We start from the raw sequence: 26,650 nt of genomic DNA on the forward strand, positions 1-26,650 counted from the left end.
ACCAATCTAAGAGAGATGTTGGCACGCTGGAGAAGGTACATCAGAGAGGACAGAGCAGGTTCTTGATTGATTCTCTGAAATGACATCAACGATTCCTAGGTCCCTTCTCTCTGGTCTTTCTGTAGCTAACACATTTCATTTTCTATCTCTTTCAGTTTGAAAGTATCCTGAAAAAGATACATGATACTATTAAAACACAGTATACTTTATTTCACCCTTTCAACACTTGGGAAATAAAATTTGTCCAATTTAATTTTAAACTAAAAAAAGTAGCACTTACAACACACATAGAGAGTATTTCACTGCCTTTTCTGGGCACATAGTGAGACGGGACTCCTCCATCTTCTAAAAATTGGAAAACCTGGGAGGAGATTGTCTCCCTACGTTTGATGTTTTAGGTCCTTGCCAAACAGGAACATAACAGGTGATTTCTTATGCAAAAATGAAATGTGAATAAAGAATGCTTGCAATTATAAAACAAGGACAATTAAAAGGATCTGAGAGACAGTGATCAATAATGATACTCAAAGAGGGTCACGCACAGAGATAACAGGGGCCCCAACAGGAGCGGAGAACAAAAAAAAAGTCCTACAAATTATAACTTTAAAAATTCCACAAATTAAAAAAAAAACAGAAACTAGATAATGAAAGAAAATAGCATATAATTGAGAATTACCTGGAGAGATCCATAGTAATACACTGAGAAAGAGAAAATCCATAGTAATTCTGTAAAATTAAGAGATTTCAAATGAATAGAAAAAATAGGCGGGCTATCTAGATAAAGAAGGTACACGACTCACATGAAAAAGAAAATTATCACACTTTGTTACTAATGCTTTATGACAGAAGAAAAAGAAGTACATTATTTAAGTTACTCAGGAAAGAAAATGTGAATGAAAGATTTTATATCCTGCAAAATTGGCTTAAGAATCAAGAGCATAGGCAGACTATTAACAACATTTAAGAACTCGGGGAATATTATTCCCATGAGCAGCTCCTCGAGATTCTGTTAGAAAATGAGTTTCAGATATCCAAAATTACTAGAAGACATGACTTACAGGCTAATATTGAACCTTAAAAAATAATTAACATTTAGAACTAAGACTAAATAAGGACTGTGTAGCAGAGAGCATATTATGCATGTAAGAACTGCATGCTGACAACAGATGTATGATACAAGTATTCAAAATAATATGAGTTAAAAATGTTTAATTATGAGATATTCTAAATCTGTGTCACTGACAACCAATATATCAGTGTGGAAAAAATAAGAGGTAACTGGGAAGTCGCAAATGCACATAGAATAAACATTAAGTGAAATCTTCAGGCCTGAATTAGAAATATTAATCAAAACACTCATTAGGTATGTTATCCTTAAACACACGTGTATACGATTTCTACCTCTATTCACTGAAGAAGTCCGGCAATGAGTATCCACTCAGCACCCACATTAGGATCTTGAAATATGATTTCTCACTAAAACTAATCAGGGCACTGTGGAAAGCTGCCCAATTCCAAATCTGGGAAGAAAACAGAACATCTCACAATACCAGGTAGCAAGGAAGGGCTCAAGGCCTACTAAGGTCATGTCCAGGGGACTCCAGAGTCAACCTTAAAGGCTGCCACTGAGCAAAGACAGGACGATCTGAGCCTTAACACATGTAATAGTAATCACTGCAATGAACTGAAGTCCATTAAATGGGTGTAAATCTATGAGGTCATACTTATACTGAAAGAAAAAAATCAGTCATCTTTGAACGACAGGGAACCAACTCGTTACATTGAAAACTAGTAAATACAGCAAAGATTGGAGCATTATCCTTCTTTTCCTTCATGAATTCTATCACTGGGTAACCACATAGTAGATGATGGGAACTTTGTCAACTAAACAAAGTAAATAAGAAGCAAATAAGAACAACAGAATATTGCAATTTTCCACCTCCGGGGATAAACACAGGCATCTATCCTTAGCAGCTGCCAAAATCACAAGAAGAAAGATGAGACATTTTGTTCCTCCTATAATTATTCCAAGTGCCACCTGTCCTGCTGCCAAAGGACCAAACTTGACCCTGGTTCTGGCTGCCGGTTGGCAAGATATGCAAAGGAAAGAGGAACATGTTGAGCTGAAGAGGACAGCAGTGTGCAATCAGAGAAATGTCAACTGGGAAACCAGGCATTGAACAGGCGAGGGTCCTCAACAGAGAAAAAGGCAGAAGAGAAAAAGAAAGGCGTAGAGGATGAATCTACGGATGAAAAGAGACTTACAAATATACACTCTTTAAAATAGGGAAGACTGAATTATAGTGTCTAGAGATGCCTATATCAGTCGGGGGTAGGAGGGTGGGGAACCCTAGGAGGACTGTAAGTCATGACAGTGGTAATTAGTAGGGACAGGCGCACAGCTTAGCCCGACAGGGAGCACATGGCTGGAGCCTCTGGGAGGGCTGGCAAGGTCTCTTTCTTGACCTGTGTGGCATGTACCTTATAAACAATTCATTGACTCATAACAGTCTTTATTTCAATGAGGTTTTCTGTTGTATTTTACCATAAAATGATTTTTATAAATACTAGATCTTTATAGAAGACCGCTTTTCACAAGAAGAAACCTTGCCATGCCCGTGTTGTGAGACTGATCACAGGGGCTCAGTGGAAGAGTTATAAAGTGCTTTACGTGACACATCTGGGAAACACACTGAAAGGCAGTTCTACGAGCAGTAGGAGAGTCCATTATTCGTGCGCAGGAAGAGCAATAAATTGTTATTTATAGATATTGATAAGATATCCTTGAGCTTCTTCTATGATTATTAGGCTTTTACAGTTCCAGGAATAGATAAGGAAGGTAAAGAATATTCCACACATTATTCATTTATAATCAATTATGTAATAGTAGACATTAAATTCAGAGTTTATAAATTATTAAAGGAGGAAAGGAAAGCACTATATCTGGAAGGCATTGAACTGTTTATGGTAGAAAGCCACATACAGCCAACCAAAATGACCTCAGGACTATTTAACAATCCTAAAAATGAACGATTAAACTTTCTGACACTCAGTGTTACGCACTTACACACACACACCCAAAATGCCAGAAGGTAAAAGATAAAGTATACCATCCAGGATCCATGGTCAGTTATAATATTTCATCTCAAGACCTAGAGGCAGAATTCTTTATATACACCCAGGGAGGGAGAATGTAATGCCATGAATTAGAATAAACCAATGGCCATGAGAAAAGCAGGCCTCCCAGAGGCATAGCCCTTAGCTTCCTGTGGAGCAGAATTAAAGATAAACCACCATATACCTGGGAAATCACTGCTGCTTAAACAAAGGATAAACTGGCACCAAGCTAAGACTACAGCAAGTCACAAGAAGTTAGGAAAGCACACAGACATTCCCATTCTGGGAGCAACAAGTTACAAAAGAGGCCCAGGCTAACAGCACCACCTGCCTTCCCATCAGTTAATTTTCCTCAGTGATAATACGACCACCCCAAGGTTTAATTTGGCTGTAAGCTTCAAATTATATTGGTAAACTGTTTTTTAAATTTCAGAACATTACAGAGGTACAAATATTGGTTACATGAACTGCTTTTATACAATTGAGACAAATATATAAGAATACCCCCCATCCAGATCATGTGCATTATACCCATTAAATACGAATTTAGCCCTCTCTTGTTGTCCCCTCCCACCTGGTTGTTTTCCCATGAGTTTTACTACCAATGTGCACCTGGGTATTAATCAATTACTTCCAATTTAATAGTGAGCACGTATGGTGTTTGTTTTTTCCATTCTTGTGATACTTAGAAGAATGGTCTCTGGTTTCATCCAGGTTGTTACATAATGTATTAGTTCACCATTTTTCTTTTTTAATCATTGGGTAGTACATTTTATTAATCCACTCACCTACTGATGGACACTTGGGCTGATTCCACATCTTTGTGACTATGAATTGTGCTACAATAAACATTCAAGTGCAGGTGTCTTGTTTTGATAAACTGACATTTCTCCCTTGGGTGAATACCCAATAGTGGGAATGCTGGATCCAATGGTGGGTATACTTTCAGTTCTTTTAGGTATACTGTTTTCCATAGAGGCTGGACTAATGTACTTGCAGTCCCACCAATGGTGCATGAGCTCCTTTCACTCCACATCTACATCAGCATCTACTATCTTGGGATTTTTTGATAAAAGCCATTCTCCACTGAAGTTAGATGCCTCATTGTGGTTTTGGTTTGCATTTCCCTGATGATTAGAGATGCTGAATATTTTTTCTTATGTTTATTGGCCATTAATTCTATCTTCTTTTGAAACTTTTATTAAAGCTAAAAAGAGCCAACAGGAACTGAGACATCTACTCATCATTCACTTCTACTGAGGATCATTCATGTGCGATTATAAAGGTACAAACAGGAAAAAATAACTAATGTTTCCAAGACTGAAAATAAGAAAGCAAACTTACTGATTAGTTTTAGAAGATGAAAGTGGAGGAAATTTAGAAAGCTGCCTTTAATATTTCACTCCGACATCTTCCTAAATTCTGACAACTGGTACCAAACAGAGCCCAAACCCTTTTGTCTCCTTTTAATGTGTCCTCTTCTTTACTACCCACAGATTCTCCAATTTCACTGGCACAGTCAGTCTCAAGCCTTGTCATTTGATGTCCATACTGCTAACCATAGCCTCTTCCTTTTCTGGTTGTTTCCATCATGGTTTAGTGCCAACTCTTCCATAGACTATATTTACCTTTATTCTCTACGTGACCCTTCCCTTTCAATAAGATCCTTCTCCTTAGTTCCTATCCCACTTCCCCCCACACAGTGTGCTTTCTGCCTTCTGAATCTGCAATAACAACCAAGTTTGCTTAGTCTTTGCTTATTTATTCCTACATATATGTATACACTTCAAGGTCTCAACAAAGTGTTTGACTTCACCAAACACTCTGGTCTACACTGCCTACTCTCATCTCTGAAACAGTTCAGTCTTTAGATTCTATATGGTCTTTCCCTTACTCACTTATAGAATCATCCTCCAGGGCTGAAAATATCTTTAAAAGTATTCAACCTCAGTCTTTTTTTTTTTTTTTTGAGACAAGGCCTTGCTCTGTCACCCAGGCCAGACTGCAGTGGTATCATCATAATTCACTGCAACCTTGAATTCCCAGGATCAAGCAATCCTCCTGCATCAGCCTACCAGGTACTAGGACTATAGGCGTACACCACTATGCCTGGCTAATTTTGTTTTTTATTTCTTATAAAGACAGAGTTCCACTATGTTGCTCAGGTTTATCTTGAACTACTGAGCTCAAGTGGTTCTCCCACCTAAGCTTCCCAAAGTGCTAAGATTACAGACATGAGCCTCTATGCCCAGCCCAGTCTCAGTCATTAATGTTAAATCTCTAGCAAGTGTGTGTCTAGACTATGCGGGGCTACTTTGACAACTGTAATGTTATCACCTCCTGAAGCAGCTCATTCTAAGTTTCAACAGCCCTACAATTACAAACGTCCCCCTTACAATCAGCTTAGATCTCTCATTGTAAGCTTCAAAGCATAAGTTATTATTGTACTTTAAGATCTATAAAGAACAAATTAAATCCCTCTTGTACATTCCCTACATTATAAGATTTTAAGACACTTATCCAATATTTCAAAAATCTCAAGGTATATTTATGTTCTGTCCCTTTAGCCATTTTGACATCATTCTTTGAGTTTATTCACTCTCCCGGCAATAATATGCTGCCTTTTGTTATTCTAGCATTTCTCAAGTGTGTCAGCCATGCTTAAAGTCAATTACCTAGAAAATGTCAGCACTTTAACCACGTCCAGAATTAGGACAATTTTCACTAGATTTCATTCCTTTCTTTTTTTCTTTTTTTTTTTAATAATACCTACCCTGAGCTCATCACATACAGGTTGTCCGTAAAGTGCGATTAAAAATAGTCATGTGTTTAATCAAACTGACTTTGAAAAATTCTCCTCAAATTAGTTTTTAATCAACTGCCCCCGAGAAACTGCAGTTTCTATGCAAAGATTAATTTCTCTAGGCAACTTTTCTTCATTGGAATATATGGAAAAGTATTAGGCTTTTTTCTCCACAAGAAATAGTATAGGGATTATAAAATCTCCTACGGAAATTATACATGCTACATACATTTGGGCTTGTTAAATGACAGCATGAATAAGCCAGGGAAAATACTGTAGCAAGGGCCATCAGAAAGCATACCACGAGCAACAACTCCTTGGCATTTGAAATAGTTTACTGATACATTTTCATCAGTTGAAATTTTTGTACTTCTAAATAAACTCAAGTTTTAGAAACTCAGACTTCAGATTTGCATCACTGCCGGTGATGTCCACTTGCAGCATAGGAAAAAGGCAGTGGTATTTGCCTCAGTAGGTAAACCACCGCGCGGTCAGAAGTTTCAGACGGACCATTTTCACTGCCCCTCCGCTGACAACAGTTGGTACTGCAGAGGTCAGCCTCTCTCTGGTTGTTTTCAGAGCAATTTGCATCTCATTTTACTGATATCACTCTCCAATTACTAGTCTCAAGCCACTGCTTAAATTATCTGTTGCTCCATAAGGAAAGACATTTCCTTTGGCTGAGAAACGAGCTGCATCACACCACTTCAGCGATGCTGAGCCTCACCAAGGGCAACGTGGTGGCTGACTTTCCTGCTTTGGCAGGACCACTGAGGAGGCACAATGCCAGCACCTGCAGCGATTCCTGACAGATTGGCCCAATTGCCACAGCTTTGATGGCAATCTGCACAGGATTACCAGACACACGTCAAACAGCCTCATTTCAATGCACCAAAACAAATGGTGCCACCAAATCTACCCACACGATTCTCTTTCAACAACTCCACTGTTGAATTTCTCTGCCCAATTCAAAGATGCGTGTCTGCCAACTTCTGTAATGATGGATGGAGTCATTAGCATTTTAGTTTCTACACGGAACCTGAAGCCAAAGCATATGGTCTGACAGATGTTCCAGCAATAGGCTCTATTTGATTTGCCATGTAGGTGTCCACTTATACTGGACCTTCACAAAAGAATACTAATGTACACATCACAGTCCAGCCCCAGTGGTGACCTTTTCGTATCTTCAAGTTACAAGGCATTCTTAAAAGCAGAACACTCAGAATGTGCCGTCCTCTGTATTTCAACCGAGACTAATGATTCCAAATTATCTTTGAACCTAATCAAATCAATTCAAATGGACAAGATGGACAAAAACGCAAGCAATGTCTGTAGGCTACTGCCATCTATGGCTTGATCAAGACTGCCAGAAAGTAGGTTATTTGATAAAATTCATTTCTTCCTCATGTGTGTTTTATTTAGGTAAAACACACATACAGGAAGTTGGACAGATCTTAATCTTGGATAAAGGTAAGTGCACCCATAGACCCAATGCCTCAACCAAGGGCTATGACATTTTAATGGTCCTAAAGAGTTTCCTCTTGTCTACATTTCATCAACCCATATCCCCCACAGGCAACTACTGTTCTGATTTCTATCACCATAGATTGATTTTGTCTCTTCTGAAACTTAGTCTAAATGAAAACATCAAGTATGCAGTCATATGTTCCCTTTTCAAAAACATAATGTTGCAGACCCTTGTTACTGATGCTGCTGTTGGGGGTATCAGTGGTTCACTATTTGATCTCTGAGCAGCATTCCATTGCTTACGTGAACCACAAATGGTCTATCCATTCTCCTGCTAATGGGCATTTGGTGCTTTCCCATCATTGGTTATTATGAATGAAGCTGTTATAAACATTCTTGTACAAGTCTTTGTGGCACATGCCTTAATGTCTCTTCTTGGGTAAATACTTAGAGTGGAGCTACTGTACCATATGTTAGTAATCTGCATATAGATTTATGTTTTCCTGCAATCACTTTATCTATTAGTCATATTACCAAGAATTATGTTCAAAAGCACATAACCAACATTTAAACTATAAGATTGTACCACCTAAGTTTTGTTTATTTTTTACCATATGAAAAAAATTATCTGACAATACTCAGAAAAATAACCAAAGTTCTTATTATTGCATTCCAGTATAAATTATATGTTAGAATTTCATTTGTGATCTTATTTCCTGTAACCTGTGTTTCACCTGATCTCTTACTATGTTCAATTTATAAATTAATCTTTATAGGTATGTGTGTGTTAGTAAACATGTAATACATGGGTTGGGCACTATCCACAGTTTCAGGTCTCTGCTAGGGACCTTGCAACTTATTCTCTGTGGATAAAGGGGGATTACTGCTCCATTAAAATGGCTTAATTGTAAAATTTGTTATAAGAATTGAAAAACACCTGTTCATGTGGGAAATTTTACAAAGTGCTAAGTTGACGAAACTTGTTAGGTGTTTGGACTACACATTACTTCCTTCAGCTTTATGATAAAAAAAGAACTTGGAAGTTCTTTTAAGAGTGACTAAAGACTTTATTCTAAGTTTCTTTTACTGCACACATGTACTGCACAACGTACTTTTTAAAGCTGTGCTTCAGAAAGTGTCACAATTCCTCCAGATTTATAACTAGTTGACACTAAACAGCATTCTAAAAACTTTCACCCATGTTGTTTTATACATCCTGAGTTCCATCAGAATGTACCAAAAGGCTAATCTGCGTTGTATATTTAATCATTATCTTTCTCTATATTTTAATCAAATAACCTACGTCAAAGATGCTATAATTAGATAATCCAAGTCTAAATAATAAAGAACATTCTCCTAAGGGCACTTTCGAAACCACAGAGATATGTGTTATGAATCACCCTAGATTAGCTCAGTTGACTCATTAAGTGTTTGTGGTTTTTTCCCTCCATTTATAATTTAATCTCATTTGTAGGCCACAAAAATGACTGTAATATGAGAAGCAACCCAGAAGCAATAGACACATGACCATTTATTCTCTAAACGTATTTCCATAAACTAATTTCAAGTATCAAATATAATCAGATATTATGTTCATTACTTGTCATAGATTTTCAGTGTATCATTTTTCCATTAAAATAGAAAATTGGCAGCTTTTCTAGTTTTTGCTACTTTCCCCCATATTTAAACTACATCTTACCAACTCAACCCTACACAATGTAAGATATCTGGAGGACATCAAAAGTTGACCGCCATTCATTCATTGCCCAACCACGGCAGGTACTACAGCTCCTCTATTATCCCATTACTTCTGTGATGGACGGCAGTGACCTTTCATTGAGTTGCTTCAAGTACATTCACTCTTAATACACTCAGCAGATAGTTTAAGCATTTGTTCTCACAAATGATAATTAATTTAAGGGACCATCTTTCTTCACATACAAAACTAATAACATAAAAATTTTATATTCTTCCATCAAACAAAAAGGGTTATTGAGGCTATGTTTCAGGCCCTCTAAAATAATGTGAAGACCCACTTTAGCATCTTGTAGCTGGAAGGGATTTTAGTCTCTATCCAGGATCTTATTTTATAGATAAAAAAATATTAAGGCCCAGAACAGTTCAATGACATCTCTAAGCCCAGGACAATTAGCTGGATTAGAAGAGTTAAGGTTAGACTTAAGGTTAGAATTAAGAACAAGGCTTCCTGAACTATAGGGTGCTGTTTTATACCAAATGAAAATAAATTGGCATCTATTCATATGGATTAACTGGTAGATTTACTGTGGAACCAGAATTATTCCTGCTTTATTGAGTTTATACTACTTTCAGTAAAAGATGAGCAAGTTTTTTCAAGTCATTGCCACTATTTGGGTCATTGTCACATAGTATTACCGTAAAAATAAGTTTTACCTTAATTTAAAAATATTTCCTAAGTAACTAGTAGATTTCAATATTTCTACCAGGAGAAGAATTATTAAAGAGAGTAAGTTAATGTAATTTATATGATATTATTGAAAAAGGTAGAATAGCTTTTAAATAAATGAGGTGGATATGGACAGTGCTGAAGTATTAGGTAAGGTCAATTTCAAAATTGAAGAGGAAAATACACAAATTCACTTTTCTGCAATAAATGCAAAGTGAAGGAAGGTGAAGGAAGAAAGCAGAAACTCTAGTGAAATATTTTCTCATCTTTATTTGAAAAAATGGCAGGAGAAAAACTTTACGAAATGTTATGAAATGACCAAGCTACAAAATAAGAAACAAAAAAAGATAAGCAGTATTTTGACTGCAACCCACTCAAACCAGAGGGTCCAGAAAGTCTTTGTTGCCACAAGGCAGCTGGTGACTGAGAACACAAAACCCTTTTTATTTCGATGTCACATTAAGTCCTAAGGCATAAAACTAAGGGCAGACTACAGATCATCTGGTTCTCCAAGAAAAGACTGTATGGCTCACATCTAGAGCCAAATGCCAACTAATCTATAAAAAACCAAAAATATTAGTAAAATAATTAGAAAACATATCTATCATTTTTAAACTATTTAGTTAGGTGACAGTGAGGAGCACTGACTTGATGTTTAGCTGGTAAAATAGGCTGCACATTATATACTCTCCAGGAAAAATTATCCTATATTTCTGTATCTGTAGTGGAAATAAGCATAAGCACAGAAGAAAAGGGAGCTTCATTTTCTTTTCACATTTGGACACACACAAACAAAAAAATGATATCCTGATACCTGTAAATCAAATAAATGATAAAAGTAGTGATGATTAGATTAGCAGGAAATATATCTGTTATGAACTGCAACTGGATTACTGCACGGATTAGATGAAACAACATACACATAACACCTCCCACAATATCAGACCTGATACTAGGGATGGCTTCAGTGATCATTTATTATGACCACGACCCAAAACACCTGCAAACTAATGATGATCCCAACACACCTTCTCCTCTCAAAGGATATGGTAAAATAAATCCTAATGTCTATGTTAAAGAGACTAAGCTCATCTTACAGGATTTTTCTTTGTGGTCTCTATTGGCATTCTCGGGAATTTAAAATTCCGCACTAATTAAATCCCTTTCCTCATTCTGATGCAGAGAGAACCAAAATAACAACAATAAAGATGCTCAGAGATTATTATTACTTACATATCATTTAGCTTCAAGTATTTCACCCAACGGAATCCTGTACCAGGTCCAGGCTCTGGCTTTAGAGCTGCTCTCAGCTCCTTCCAGCCCCCTGTACCACATTTCTCAGAGATACGCTTTCTATAAATTCTCTGAAGGAAAGGATATTCCTTAGTTTTACAGTTCTCGCTCTGATTCTTTTAAAGCTCTTTCTGTGCACCATTTGTATCTCCCTAACATGTTTGATAAATTCCAATTAATTAAATACAAATTTATTAAGGATTTAATATGTGTGGGGCAAATGTCTTGCCCTCCAATCTGTGATTAATGCTCACACACAAAAAATTCTGAAAAAATTTTAATTGGCTCTCTTCCAATTCATATTTCCTGAAATATTCCTTCGAGTTTCTTAAAACACTTCTTAAAAATTTATCAGAGTATGACAGCTCCTGTTCAAGTACTATGCTCTTCTAGGTTCAGTTTTCAAAATATTTTTAAATGAGAAAAAAATTCATTTTTATTCACATTTCAAATGGATATAGAGAAATTTCTTTGCAGTTTGAACATGTAACATTAGAGAATCATCGTTAGGTTTCACTCGGTACCTACACAGATACTTATGAAGCATATACTCTCATATTTTTGACTTGTATTCCAAAAAGAGAAATCTCCAATACAAATATACAACCAATTAAATTAAACCCAAATGGACAACCTGGCTCCCAGACACCAACGAGGGTAAGACCACAACAGTACAGGAGAAGTTTTTATTTTTCTTTTTTGATCAAGTGCACTCTACAGCAGCCCTGCCAACTTGGCCTTACCTGCAGCCATAACTTGTTATGCACTGCGTCTCTCCCTGTGGCAATGCACTGAAATGTAGCATTCTGACCGGCATTCACCTCCACATCCCCCAGACGGAGGAAGTGAGGAGACTTATCTGTGAAGGTAGAAAAAAAATTATTGTTTTTCACATGAAGAAAGATGCCATGTTACTTTACCATACCAGAATATTGTTAATGTTGTCAACTTTGGCCAAGACTACTATGCAGGAGAAAATGATGGGGCAGCAGGTTGGTGCTGGAAGGCTGTGTTCCTCACAGTTCACGTTTTCTCAGTAGCTCGATTACTTACTGTCTTAGAATTGCTAGAGTATTGTTCTATACAGGCTGAGCCTGAGCCCTCAACAATTACTGCTGGATGGCTGCCATGGCATGCTGCATATGGTGCTAATAAAATAGTAACATGTCAACACAAGCAAAAGAGATTAACTAGGCACAAATCAGAGCATAGTATAAAAATATAATGAAAACATGTAATGATTTCTAAAACACTGACAGTTACATGGCCATTGAACTGATTAAGCTACAATTTAAGCAGTTAGATTTTCTTTTTCTTTTAAACTTCAATAGTTATAACCCTCTAGCACTTCAAAGAACAAGAGAATGTTTTTGTTTCTCTCTAATAGAAAATCAGCTAAACTGTTCATTAGATCTCCTTCCTAGTCCTTTATAGCTGCAGGAAAGATACCCAAAAGAAACACCCGTATTAGAACAACAAAAAGTGATGACGGCAGTCCAAATCTACATGAGTCTTACAACTGGCAAACAGATACTCTCTGTAGTTAACCTTTTAAAACTAGAACCTCATCCATGTTTTCCATCGAAAGAAAATGTAAACTGCAAAATCTAAGCCACAGGGATTAAAAAGCTCATGGAGGAGCGAATCACACTACAATTGCCATTGTGCTCAATTCATGATTTTCTATTGATTTAGTCATGAAAGACTTTTTGGGAAAAAAAAAAAAAGAACTTCATGAAGAATGAACTGCAGGCAGAAACACAGTTCTCTTATACTGAAAGAACTCAGTAAACCAACTTGAACTCTGAGTGAAATGATTTTGTTCTTTTCCTTAAATTACACCTTATGGATTATATGACTTAACATTTGCCTGCTACCTCTTTCTCTAGGGTCTTGCCCCAGTGGGAGCTTTGAAGCCAGGACTACCTGAGCTAGAACAGCAATGGTCAACCTGTTGTCAAGTGGTAAACTCTAGACCAGCAGTGGTCAAGCAGTGGTCAAGTGGTAAACTCTAGACCAGCAGCATCGGTAGCATATGGCAATTAACAGAAATGATCATTCTCAGGCTACTCTCAGACTTACTGACTCTGAACCAGAGGGGGGACCAGGCAACCTGTGATTTACTACACCTTGCAGGTGATTCAGATGTGCAATGGGGACGGACAACCGCTCAGCAGCATTGTCTCAGCCCCTCACTTGGCCCCTGTGCATGCTGCTTAGTATGTTAGAGAGGAGGTTTCTACCAGCAAAGATCACTGAACAGATAATCCAGAATTCACAGGCCCTGTGAAATGCTGCTGATGGGACATATAGGTGATGTCTGATTTTATGCCAGGTGCTCTTTGCCTGGCTCTATTAACTGCATGCAGTAATTGTTTTTCAGGGGTGTGATATAAACACAAACTTAGGCACACCATCTAAACACCAACCACTGTGCAGCAAAAGACACGGCAAAACTATGTGTTAGTTTCTCGTTTGGTTCATTTTCCATTCTTTAAAGTATAGATTAAGATTAACTGGATTCTTATTATGACAGCAAAAAATAAAAAAGTCCTACATTTGGAATAAGATTAATTCATTCCCTTCATCTCATCCCAACCCTTAGCTTAGTATATAAAAAAAACTTAGTATTTTTACTTTCCTTTCTGGTGAACTTTAACTTGTCATTCTTTGCTTTTCTAGATAATTTAATGATATTAAAAAAAAAAGTCCCATAAAGAGTTGTCTTTGCATTTATATTTTGTTCTCAGGAATTAAATTATTTAAAATAATCCTTTAAATGTGTGTATAATTAGATACAAGTCAAAAAAAAAAAAGCATTTAATTCAAAACTCAAGAAATATTTCAGTGTTCTTTTAAACTTCAACAGAAGGCTGGGAGTAAGGACAAGAAAAGGCAGTGATGACTAAGTGATAAACAAGCAATGGTCACTGCCAATTCAAGACAAGGGTTGACAGGACACAGAAAAATACAATTCTAAATCACAACCTACCACAAGGATAACTCAGGACTTGGATGTCATCAATGGCAATATAACCACTTCTTCCTCCTGAGACTTCAGCTTCAAATATTACCTGTCAGGAAGAAATAGAAAACATTTACAACAATCATTTTTAAGGAATGTTCACAGGGAAATGAGGATAACTGAATATAGGTAAAAGTAAATTTGATTTTTGTTTTCTAAGAATTAAAAACTTATAATTTCATAAACCTTACACGGGTCAACAAAAAAAAAATAAAAAAAATTAAAAAAACTACTCAGGTCAAATAGCTTAAAATTTTTAAGCAGCTATTATCAAGGATTGTTAGATTTCCTGGAGAGACAATATATAGCAATAGAATGACTGGGCAGATATAGCAAATCTCGTAACTTTCTTTTTTAGTGTCAGGTAAATATGAGGGTACAGATGACCAAATCACAGTATTTTAATTTGTTAGGTAGGGTCCCCCTTGTAAGTACGTCCTTACCCAAAAGGTGTGACATCACTCCTATGTTATGCCCATTCAGTGGGGGCACGTCAAACCCCCCCTCTCCTTTTCTCTGTCCCTCCTTCCCTCTCCCCTCAATTTGAACTGAAATGAGTTTTCTCCTATGTGGGTGTGAATTAGATCATCTACTGGCTTCATATTAGTACTGAGTACGTTGGATATTTGCTTTTCCAATATTTTACTGTGATACTTTACTGAGAAGAATGTTTTCAACTCCATCCAGGTTAATACAAAGATGTAAAGGCACCACCAACTTTTTATGGCTAAACAGTATTCCATGGTGTGCCGAGCATCACAGGGATGCAAATCAAAACTACCCTGAGATATCTAATCCCAGTAAAATTAGCCCACGTCACAAAATCCCAAAGTTGCAGATGCTGTGCAGATGTAGCCAGACACTTTTACACTGTTAGTGTGACTGCAAACTAATACAGCCTATTTAGAAAGAAGTATGGAGAACCCTCAGAGAACCCATTTGACCCCATAACCCCACTACTAGGAATCTAACTAGAAGAAAAAAATCATTTTATCATAAGCACATATGCACTAGATTGTTTATTGCAACTCAATTTACAATCACCAAGACGTGAGAACAGCCTGAATGCCCATCAATTCAGGAATCCATTAACAAATCTAAAATATTTTAAAGTAAATTTCTCCTATTAACCTTCTCCATTCTGTTGTTTAACTGAGTACCTGCCATGTGCCAAGCAGAATGCTAACAATTAAGAACATCAAGTGATAAAAGAAATAATCTGTACTTTTAAGTACCTGAACTTGCAAAGATAGAGGTCCACTAACAGACTTTTTAATCTGTTTGAATCTATTTGATCTAATTCACACCCCAATAGGCCAAAGGAACAATAGACAATGAAATAGCATGGTGCTATGTGTTTGTGGAATGAAATGAACATAATCTCCTGAGTAGAAGGAGGAGGATGGGGTCTTTGTGGGAAGAAAAATACTTCACAAGATGGAATGACAGCTAATCTCTGAACACAGAAGTGTGTACATGTGCAGGTGTAATTCATCTTTTATATACATGTGTTTGGAATAAGCACAACTGCCATGACATTTTCTAAATATCGGGGAAAGGGTTGAGAAAGAAAGAAAATTCAGAATAAAAAACTTTAATCCATAGCAGGAAGCAGTTGTGATGTATTTGACTCCAAGCTCTCCTAGGTATAACTTCTCAGGAAAAATCACATTGATTTGAGATGTGGAACTTTTAGAGCATATCCTAACTCCATAATGTGAAAATAATATAGCTTTCCATTTAAAGTTTCAGGAGGATTAAATAGTAGCATAGGTAAAGGTGCTCCATAAACTTAAAAAAATGCTCATCAACATGGTTAACATTGAGGTTTGTCTAAGTCTATCCTAGCATAGAAAGAACAGTAATAAAACATTTTCTTTAAAAGTAACATGCTAACAAATAAATCCCACATCTGTACAACTAATCATTGTTAGTTACTTCAGTTTTATCATTCTCTGTATTCGATAAAATTATTTTAACTTCTAGGCTTATCTTGGTTTTACTTTCTTGAATTAACTTCCTGTGCTTTAAGTTTAAACACAGGATTACTACACCCCTGAGAAAAAGTTGCTTATTTGTTCAATTTAAATTGAGCTTTATTCAGGACAATAAATTTAGGCCTTGATATAAAAGGAGGCAAAATGATTGGTTCTTGATGAAAGAAAAGGAAAAAAAGTTTCTCTTTTTAGTGACCTCATTTTCCCTGCTAAGTGTTGTCTTTGCCTCATTAACTGGAGCTAGAAGACGTTTCTAAGATCAGATTTCTTTACTGCTACAGATCTAATCAGCATTAGCACTTCAACAGAGCCCTCACCTTGCTGGGCTCTTCTGTCCAGTCAGGGGAATCAAATCTCTAGACTTAATTATGCAAGCTGGCTTGGGCTAGTGCTCAGGTCAGAGCTAATGCTTGGAGTCAAGTAGTCAGCCAGGGCTACCCAGACAGCAGAGGCATGGAAGCCACACCAGATGTCAAATTCAGCCCATCCGGGAGCCAGCCTGGGTACACACTGGATGGGTTTTGCTCTTCACTCTGTTTTCCTCCACCCCATTACCTGAAATACTGAAGGTGATGATTCTAATCAAATTTTTGCTACTCCAGCAACATTCCTGGATTATTAACTAAATGAGTGAAGTTGAGTTAAAGTATAAGGGAAACAATGGCAAACCTCACAGAACAAAGACAGCTTTAGCCGGCACACTCAGCGCAGAGGAAGTTCTGAAACTAGATGTCGGGAAGCCCAGTTGGTACCTAGCTGCTGGTCTGTCATAACCTATAACCAAGGCAAGGCTTGTTTAACTTGGGTCTTTGTAGCCTCATCTGTACAATTTTGCCTTTTGCCTACACCACAGGTAAATACTGAATGGTATATGTGAAATGATCAGCGGCACAAAATATTATAAATGCTAGAAATACCTGAAAAATAATTTGCCTTTAATTTTCCTTTTTTTTTTGTTCTTGCAGGACTATTTATTTATTTGAAAAGATATAGAACAGTCTTGATGTGTAAAGATTACATATCAAAATGCATATAAAGCACAAAAGTTGTCTATGAAGTCTGCACAGAATTCCATATAAAATTACACAATAAGGGAGAAGAAAGAACAATTGAAATGTATCTTCTTGAGGGACAAATAGATGATTTTCTTTCATGAGATACTGGTAAGAGTTCAAGGCTCCTAAGTCAGGTATATATTTAGTTCACACTCTTAAACTGTTACTTAATGTAGAAAGTTAATAATGTTACTTGTATAATCTTAACTTATGTAAAATGAAGACTTCAGTTTTCTTTGCTATAATGGACTTTAGGGGGGGATTAAATGAGATAATGTACACACAGCTCAGTAGTCTATGTTACCATGAGATGAAAACATCCATAAAACACATGTATATCAAATAAAATTAAATTCCTTCCCATTCTATCTCTCATCAGAAACATAACTCCCACCCCAATGTAGAAGAAGAGAATCAATTGGTATTTGATTCCTATAAACCTCTTTATCTTTGTGGACTTGGATTTTAATTCTTAACAAATTTTGCCTATGTAAAGTTCAAATTAAATTACACATTTGCTTTCAAAAAATAAACGTGACACAATCAAAACCTATTTCTAAATATTCACATTCAAATTTCTATAATAAATAAAATAGTCATCTGTAGGACACACACCAATGACTAACACTGCTGTTCCAGCCATCTGAATCTAAGTAAGGTACATACATACATATCATTACTATCTGTGACCTCAGGCAGTAACTGAGGTTGATTCAACTTTGTGTCCTCAAAGCTCAAATACTGATGGGCAAAAAGCAGGCATTCAAGAGATGATTGATGATAAGTAGGAATATATATATGTGTGTGTGTGTGTGTGTGTGTGTGTATGTATGTACATATAATATACAGAGACATATATATATATACACAGAGACATATTATATATATATATCACAGAGATGTATATATATATATATCATTAAATATAATTTCCATCTTGTGTACTAAACACTGTAGCTTCCAAGGAGTTTGTCCTAGGTCACTCTTTGCCCCATACTTTCTTCTCCAATAAGACTAAAGAAGATGATCCTACAAAAAAGACAAACAGAATTAAAAAAAAAAATTTAAGTGTGTAGAATTATAAAGGGAAGATAGAAGTAGGAGATGTCAGGACCAAATGTTAGTCAAACACTAAGTAAAAATGGACATTTAAAATCCTACTTATCTATGCCATTGATATCAGAAGTGCCCAAAGGAAGAGCTGAGTGTATGAAGTAGCAGAAATGGAAACCAGACAAGGCAAGGCCAACCAGAGTGGAGGCGTGCAGACAACAGGTTCGAAAACTCCTAGTGGAAGTTTGACTGAATGGACAGAGAAATCTGACAGAGGATAGAGAAGAAGATATGGGATCAAGGGAAGGGTTTAGCTTTTTTATTTATTCTTATTTCCTTAAGATGGGAGACAGTCAATCATGTTTAGATATTGAAGAATATGGTTTAATTTGGTAGGCAATATCTGAGTGTACACAAAGAGAAATAATAACTGTTAGTGTGATGGACAATAAGATGCAAATCACAGGCCATGAGGGACTCAATCTTTTATAAATAATAAGACAAATGTAGAAGGTGCGTGAAGATTTAACTTATAAATCTGGACTGGTAGATAAAAACTACATAGCCTCAATTTTGTCACCTATGAGGAAAGGGATGGTGAAAAGAAGCAATCATCTGGAGAGAATCGAATGGAGTGAAATGGAGAAAAGAATGAGAAAGAGAATCAGACAGAAAGATACATTGGTAGAATTTCTAGTTTGATTGTGAGTCCAACTGAAGTTGATACCCATGAATTTCTAGTGATGAAAATCTATTGCATGGTCTGATTTTAAACAACAACAACAACAACAAAACAGCATTTGCTTGAATTTAAGCCAAGAAAAATAAATAAAGGTAAGAAAAGAGTTTATGGAAACAGTAACTATACAAAAAAGATGATCCCAATGAAATCAAATTTTGATAGGGTAGGTTGATGACCTGACACCAGACAGATGGCTTGATGCATAGGAGCTTTCCATGAGGTTGTTGGGTGATGTGAGCTAAATGAATATCACAGAAGGAAGCAGAGGAAGCTTATGGTTAGGAAAAGATACATGCAGTAAACTTAAAGCAGCTGTGAGATACGACAACCTCCACTAAACCTGGCAGAAGCTTGTTAAGGTGAAATGAGGAAGGTAAACTTTCAAAGTGGGGAGGTAAAAGAACTACTGATGGGCTTTCCGTAAATATACTAATGTCATTAACAATCATGGGCCTTGGAAGTGAGGAGAACAACTCTAAATGATGCTGCTCCCAAAGTTTATGATGAGTAGGAGGAAATGACTTAGGGTCCAACAGAAGGATAGAATGAGGATGATGACATGGTTGAAAAGAAAAAAATTCAAAGCAGTCCAAGCGTCTCCACCAATCGAGCTGGTTCAAAGTTACAGGAGAATTAATATCTTCTCTTTTGGAGAATGCTTGGGAAGAAGTGTCCATAGGCTGGAGCCCCAAATAGATCGTAATTATAATAACATAATTAATCATGTGAATAAACTTTTTAGGTTTATCTCTTCTACTGACATAAAAGCTCGGCTCAGCGCTGGTAGCAGTGGTTACTGCGCCAGCCACATTCACAAGGCTGGAGGGTTTGAACTCAGCCCAGGCCAGCTAAACAACAATGACAACTGCAACAAAAAATAGCCGGGCATTGTGGTAGGCAACTGTAGTCTCAGCTACTTGGGAGGCTGAGGCAAGAGAATCACTTAAGCCCAAGAGTTTGAAGTTGCTATGAGCTGTGACACCACAGCCCTCTACTGAGGGTGACAAGGTGAGACTCTCGCAAAATAAATAAATAAATTACAAGCTCTCTGAGGGCAGTGACTTTGTCATATTCCTCTTAGTATTATGCGAAGCACAAGATTCCTATGGAGTGTGAGAGCTGGAAAGAGTTCTGGCATATAATAGAAAACAATTATGTAGTAACAGTGAATCCTAGGGAATAGTTTTGCTTAAAAAAGAAAAAAGAGAATAGGTATATAGCTCATTTTTACCTAAGTTACAAAATTTTGTTGATATAATGACACTCCCTTGAGAATGTTCCAGATAATTTTCCAAAGTTAATTTAGAAATCATGAAAACATAATTACCTCTCCTTAACGGTCAGAGAACGCTATGAAGCATAAATTCCTGCCAGATCTTCTGTAGGGTATCTATTTCAAAACTTAAAATTCTAGAATCTGATTTCTTTTCAAATGCAAATATTCTATTTTCATCCTTTCATAAAGACGACCACGATACACATAACTGATCACTGATACCAAACTTCCAATGTGTTACACAATCAGCAGTTACCATCAACCACTAATAGCTGCTCTCAGAGGCACCGCTGGTTTGAATCTCTGCTTTCTCAACTAAGGATTAGCTGAAAGCGTTCGGGAAAAGGAGCTTCTCTGAGGCAGACCGCTGCATGCCAAGCTGGTTGCCTACTGACTCATGTAATAGCACACTTCTCAGAGCCTAAAGTGTGAAATGCCTTTAGCCAATGTCTTGAGGCTCTCTGAAACTAATGAATTCTTAACAACCATTTCTTATTGGTTGTTTGTTTTTGAGTTCTTGAAGGAACTCAGGAAGCTGCAATCACAAAAGCCACAGAGATAAAATATCTAAGCAAGGGAAATACCTGCATATGCTTTGACTTCAAAGCTTCTTGTGAGAGTTACTAGGTGGTTCTAATTACCAACTAAATGTGCAAGGCAGTTAAGACGCATACTCAAGCTGGACTCTTATCAAATTTCAGATTTTAGGCCCGGCACCTATAGCTCAACCGGCTAAGGCGCCAGCCACGTACACCTAAGGTGGCGGGTTCGAATCCCCAGCCCGGACCCGCCAAACAACAATGACGGCTGCAACCAAAAAATAGCCGGGCGTTGTGGCGGGCGCCTGTGGTCCCAGCTACTTGGGAGGCGGAGGCAGGAGACTCGCTTGAGCCCAGGAGTTGGAGGTTGCTGTGAGCTGTAATGCCACGGCACTCTACCCAGGGGGACAGCTTGAGGCTCTGCCCAAAAAAAAAAAAAAAAAAAAAAAAAAAAAAAATTTCAGATTTTAGCTATTCTTAGGGCCTCCACAACTCATAGCTACATTGGAATTCAAAATCTGTTTTTTACCTTAAGTTGTGCTGAGAGTAAAAATGGCTGGTTCCTGAGCAGGCTTAGTCCTAGTCCTATTGACACTTCACAACACCACATAGCTCTAGCTATCAATGTATCATGAAAATAATATAACAACTTAAGTGGACTTTAGAATCTAACTACTATGCATAACACGAACAAGTGTTCTTGAATAAAATGTCAATGTATGTAATTACAAAAGCTTAGATTACAAAAAATATGCAGAGGCTTTGCAGTACCAGTTGCCTGAATGGTGAGGGAAAGGAACTACCTTTATCTATCGTGGGTTGCATTACCAGTAAAACAGAGCTGCTCTTATGTGAAAAGCCAACCGCAGTGTCCAATCCAACTGTGACCCTTCTCAATGTATTTCTCCTAATCAATAGAATATCAGTCAAAGTACCAACCAACAGTAAACATGCAGGATCACAAATCTAAAGGGGAAAATAAAATCTAAGAGATTTTATATCAAAGAAAACTATATAAAAGAAAAGCCCTCCCTCCCCCCAAAAAGTAGATTTTTGGGAGACTCCACACTGGAATGACTACACAAGCATAGTACATTCCTAAGTTTCACATTAGCCCCAGGGGCTCGGCCATCCCTGATGTAATCACAGAAAGTATCTAGAAGATCTAAATAAAGGAACTGACAGTAATCATTATCAAAGCTTATGCTAGAACACTGAAGTCCATAACAATAGTCTACTAATTATTTAAATTAGTTCTTCATTACAGAAAACTTGCAGTTGAAAAGATTATCAGTGGTCTTTTAAACTTGAATATTCATTCAGTTTAATAGGTATCAAAAACACATGGCTTCTTAGTCTTAAAGTGACTAAGAGAAACCTAGAGAAAGTTTTAATCTCTGAAAACAAACCCCAAACCTGCAATAACTAATGTCCACAAAATAAATCCAAGAAAGGTTTTTGTGCCCTTTGCATATTCTCATTAAGATGGTTTTGAGCAGAGGTGGGGGGTATGGGAAGTACATACTGATCTTATGCCCAGGAGTACCTCAGAGAACACACCACCAGATAAGTCAAATTAAAGAGGAGTCCTTTTTTTGAAAAGCCAGCCAGCAACTGCCTCAGTGTCTCAACACGGGGTTTCTGTGAGCAGATCCCAGCTCTGGCTTTTATAAAGCAAAATTTTTCCAGAGGGCAAGCAAGCATAGTTAACAGTGAGGGGAAATCACGAGAGTGGGGCAGCTTAGTCAGTTTACATTGCTATTAACACTAGAGCACTTAGTAATTCTTTTTCACAAAACAAATACAATCTACAATGTCCTAAAGTAATGTAGGGAGGGGGACTCGCAGGTGAAATAAACAGCATGATCATGAAAGGCGAATCGCCAGGGACATAATCACAAGTGCAGTTAGTAACTTACATCACTAACAATTTTAGTTGAATGCATTCACAGTTATACAATGGGAGGGCAAACAAGGGGAACCAGTTTCGAAAGTAATGGAATATAACAGAAGAATAGTAAACAGTAAAGCAGAGTCAAACTTACTCTTTTAACATTTCCATATTATATACAGATAGCAGGAAGACCACCTCAACATAACCATAAGGGTTGCTGTCACAAGAGTAGTTAGTGACTTTCTACACAATACTAATAATTCTAACACTTCTAACCAAGTACACTTAAAATACCATGCAATGGGTGGGGAGGCAAGTGGAACCCTTTTTTAAAAAATGCAATAAAATGTAACAAAACAGCAGGATGGAATCAGGCCTGCTTTGCCTTCCCACTGATTGTCAGGGAAAAGAATTATATCAAAATGAAGTTGGGCTTGCTTCTTTTTCACCTCAGCAATGGGTTTTCCAAAAGTTTTCATGTAAGACCCTTCAGATAACTGAGATACACCCACATACACACATGCCACACAGATGGTGCACACCACAGCGAGGCATCAGAGCCCCAGCTCTGAGCCACAGACCTCAACTCAAACCTCTGCTCTGACTTCATGAGGTTACTGTGAAGATTAAAAGAGATAATTTAGGAGGTTTTCCGTAAACATTAGCTTCTTCCTCCCTTTCCTGTCCTTCTCCAGGGACTAATTCATCATCAGCAGTGACTTAAGACTCCCAGAGAGAAACGAGGCAGCAAAGGGGCAGCTCTGGGTGACACTTTTTCTAGAGACCCTGAGGAACCATCTCTCAGCACACCCCTCCCTTCCCAGCTCAGTTCAGGGCCTAAGTGTGATGACCTGGCTGAGACCAGAGACCAGTCTCTAGTCAGAGCAGCTCCCTGCTCTCTTTGGAGGCTTCTCTACTTCCAATAGAGCGAGACAGACAGGCAGAGGATAATAACATCTTCAGAATGCCTTTAAATATGTATTCAGAAATAAAACTGAAATAGGACCCACTATTCATGACACAACCTAACGTATGTCCGAATGTAAGTTTAGTAAAAGAGAAGAAAAACCAAAAAAAGCAATTAGAAGAGGAAAATAAAAGATTACTGAAATAATCCAAGATCTAAAAATTGCCATTAAATACATTTATCATCCTGTGGATCTGTCCTTAGATTCATAAGCAAGCAACTTACACCATAAAAGATGTGGTATGAAACGGAAAGTCAGGAAGCAAACAGCAGCGGAGAATTCATCAGCAACATGTCATTGCTATGTCTTTACTATCATAGCTCCACCATCTGGGGTATATTTTATAGTTAGTTGTCTGGGCCCAAAATAAAAGATGACTGGTTACGGTTTCTATTTCTATCAACGTGACACTGAATTACAGTACTATTTTTCCTCAGCTCCAGAGATGTGCCATTTGTCTTCCTACAATCCACAAGCAGAACCTTTTAAATTTTAGCACCAACAGTCCAATCTTACACATCGTAGATCACTTCACTTGCACAACTATATCTGAAAAATAATGCTTTCACACTAACACAGTAAGTCTACTCCCTACCACATTTACGTGAGTGTAAAAAGAGCTTTCGTTTATACTCAGGAAGCTCAGTTAAGAAAATAAAAATTAATAGAGCAACTCTATATGGACCATCACACTAAATATCTCTTAACATATGAAATCTGTTAACAATATGCACTGAAAAGCAATCTTTCAGTAAACCAGATGATTAATTGCAGTGGAATAGGTGGGGAAACTGGATTAATCTACATCCAGGGAAAGTGCTACCAGATGCTAAATGTGAGCTATCACATCACAAATTAAAACATATTAATAAGTAATCATTTTGTGAAAACCTCTTGGTAAAAAGAGAACTCTTTATTTATACCATGTTAGTTGAAGAATTAACTAATTTCAAAAGTACTATACACTTTCCAACTGAAAAAACAGGTTACAGTTGATGTGGGGATGGAGTATTTTATACAGAGTTTATTAGAAGAACTGGTTTGTATACTCTTAGTTGAATTTAAAGATAAGAAGCCTGCAAACTTTTTCTCTTTTTTTTTTTTTTTTTGGTCAATTTGCAGTGATCACTGTTTAAACTGTGGTTTAAACAGTATAGACATGTTTACATGTTATTGCATAATTTATAATGTTAGTGTTTTTAAATACCAAAAGCCTAGTCAAATTTGGAAAATATTTACAAAGAAAAGTAATAGAAGATTCATTTCAGGGTGGCACTTGTGGCTCAAAAGGGTAGGGCACCCATCCTGTATGCCAGAGGTGGTGGATTCAAACCCAGCCCCAGCCAAAAAAATGGAAAAAAAAAAAAAAAAAAAGAAAGAAAGAAAATACATTTCACAGTGAGCTTCTACGGAAGAATAGAGAAATTTAGATGATATCTCTACTTAGCTCTACTAAAAACAGGTGCACACATGCAAACATGCACATCCATATTTGCCTTGATTTTTTTCTTTACACAACTATTTAAGATGAATAAAAGTATACAGTTCATTTAATTCTTTCCAGAATATAAACACAGATATTTAGTAACATACTTAATAAAATAGTTGTGCGTCATACATCAGCAAATGACAGTCTTTAGGAATCTTTCTGGTGGGCGTGGCACCTGTGGCTCAAAAGTGTAGGCGCTGGCCCAATATGCCGGAAGTAGCGGGTTCAACAACCCTGGCCAAAAAAAAACTGCAAAAAAAGAATCTTTCTGGTGAATATTTTTAAGGCAAAAACTTATATCTTTTCCAGACCACAAGTTAGTATTATTTTTGAAGAATACCCATAACCTCCCTGGGTGTCTGGAATTCAATAAAGATGGGTTGAAACAGAATTTAAGAAATTACAACATGAAAGAGAAAGAAATACTTGGAATTCTTTGTACAATTACAAAGACCTGCCTGAAACTTTATTTTAAAAATATGCTTGATTCATAGACCACTGTTATTACTCATATAAAACAAAGGTAAGGAGATAAAATTAGGTTTTAAAGATAAAGTTGGGGAAAGATAAACTCCCCTTTTATTGAGAAAAGAACCATAGGACACAGGAAAGGAAGAGGAGGAAAAGCCTTAATTTAGTTAGACAGAGGTGACCATGTGCCGCCTCCTTTAATAAAGAGTATATGCCATATTTTTAAAGGCCCACTGATAATGCTGCCCTGGAAATGGTGAGCCCAGTGTAACTGCTGTCAACATTTCCACTCTTAGAATACAAACCAACCCAAAGTTATTTAAATGGCCTAAAAGAGAGTGTTTACTCAAATAATTAGGGAAGTTGTATGTGCAAATCAAAGGCCTTTAGCAGAGACATCATGAAATATGGAGCCAATTTCACCTTTGCACTGATTCCACTGATTGACATTAAAGTATCAACAAATTGTCTAGATGTTGAAGGCTGTAAAATACCATGAGAGAAAACAGGTCAAAAGTTCTCAGAACAAGATCCTGGCAAAGTAGCAGGAGCAATACCTGGAACCTTCTTAGAAACTCTGTAGGTGGAATCCAGAGATCTGTTTTCACCATGCCTCCAGCTGATAATGACGCAGCTGAAATCTGAGAACCACTGACCCAAACCAGGCCAGGCTGGAAGTTACTCAACCATCTTAGTCTCAGGACCAGACTTCCTCTATAGCACTGTTTTCATGGACAAATGGATGGATAGCTAGACAACATCATTTCACAAGTGGACTCATGAATTTTTTTTTATTAGATATCCAGCTAGAACAAAAACATAAGCCTGTATAAAATACAAATTTTAAAACATCTGAAAGTTGGCCATTTATTTATTCATCAAAAAACCTCATGAAGTATCCAATATTTCACGGACTAATATTTGACAGTGAGAAATGCCTATATTTGGTTCCTATCCTCCAGAGTCAGAAGGGGCAGAAGAGACAGACATCTAAAAAATAACTACAGTGCAGTTACTTATGATAAAGCAGACCTAC

At 37.1% G+C, this 26,650-nt stretch overlaps 1 protein-coding gene across 2 annotated transcripts in view; it reads right to left on the reverse strand.

Moving 5' to 3' along the window:
- Positions 1 to 26,650, reverse strand: part of PTPRK (protein tyrosine phosphatase, receptor type K) — a 548,103-nt gene that overhangs the window by 263,207 nt on the left and 258,246 nt on the right. For both annotated transcript variants that reach the window (XM_003781656.3, XM_012806133.1), the window contains exons 4-5: positions 14,098 to 14,179; positions 11,849 to 11,964 (exon numbers count right to left, since the gene is read on the reverse strand). In XM_003781656.3, coding sequence (XP_003781704.1) covers positions 11,849 to 11,964; positions 14,098 to 14,179 — 198 coding nt within the window. The remainder of the gene's footprint in view (positions 1 to 11,848; positions 11,965 to 14,097; positions 14,180 to 26,650) is intronic.

Source organism: Otolemur garnettii, unplaced genomic scaffold, assembly GCF_000181295.1.
Source record: "Otolemur garnettii isolate 467f Iridium unplaced genomic scaffold, OtoGar3 scaffold00002, whole genome shotgun sequence".
Taxonomy (NCBI): Eukaryota; Metazoa; Chordata; class Mammalia; order Primates; family Galagidae; genus Otolemur; species Otolemur garnettii.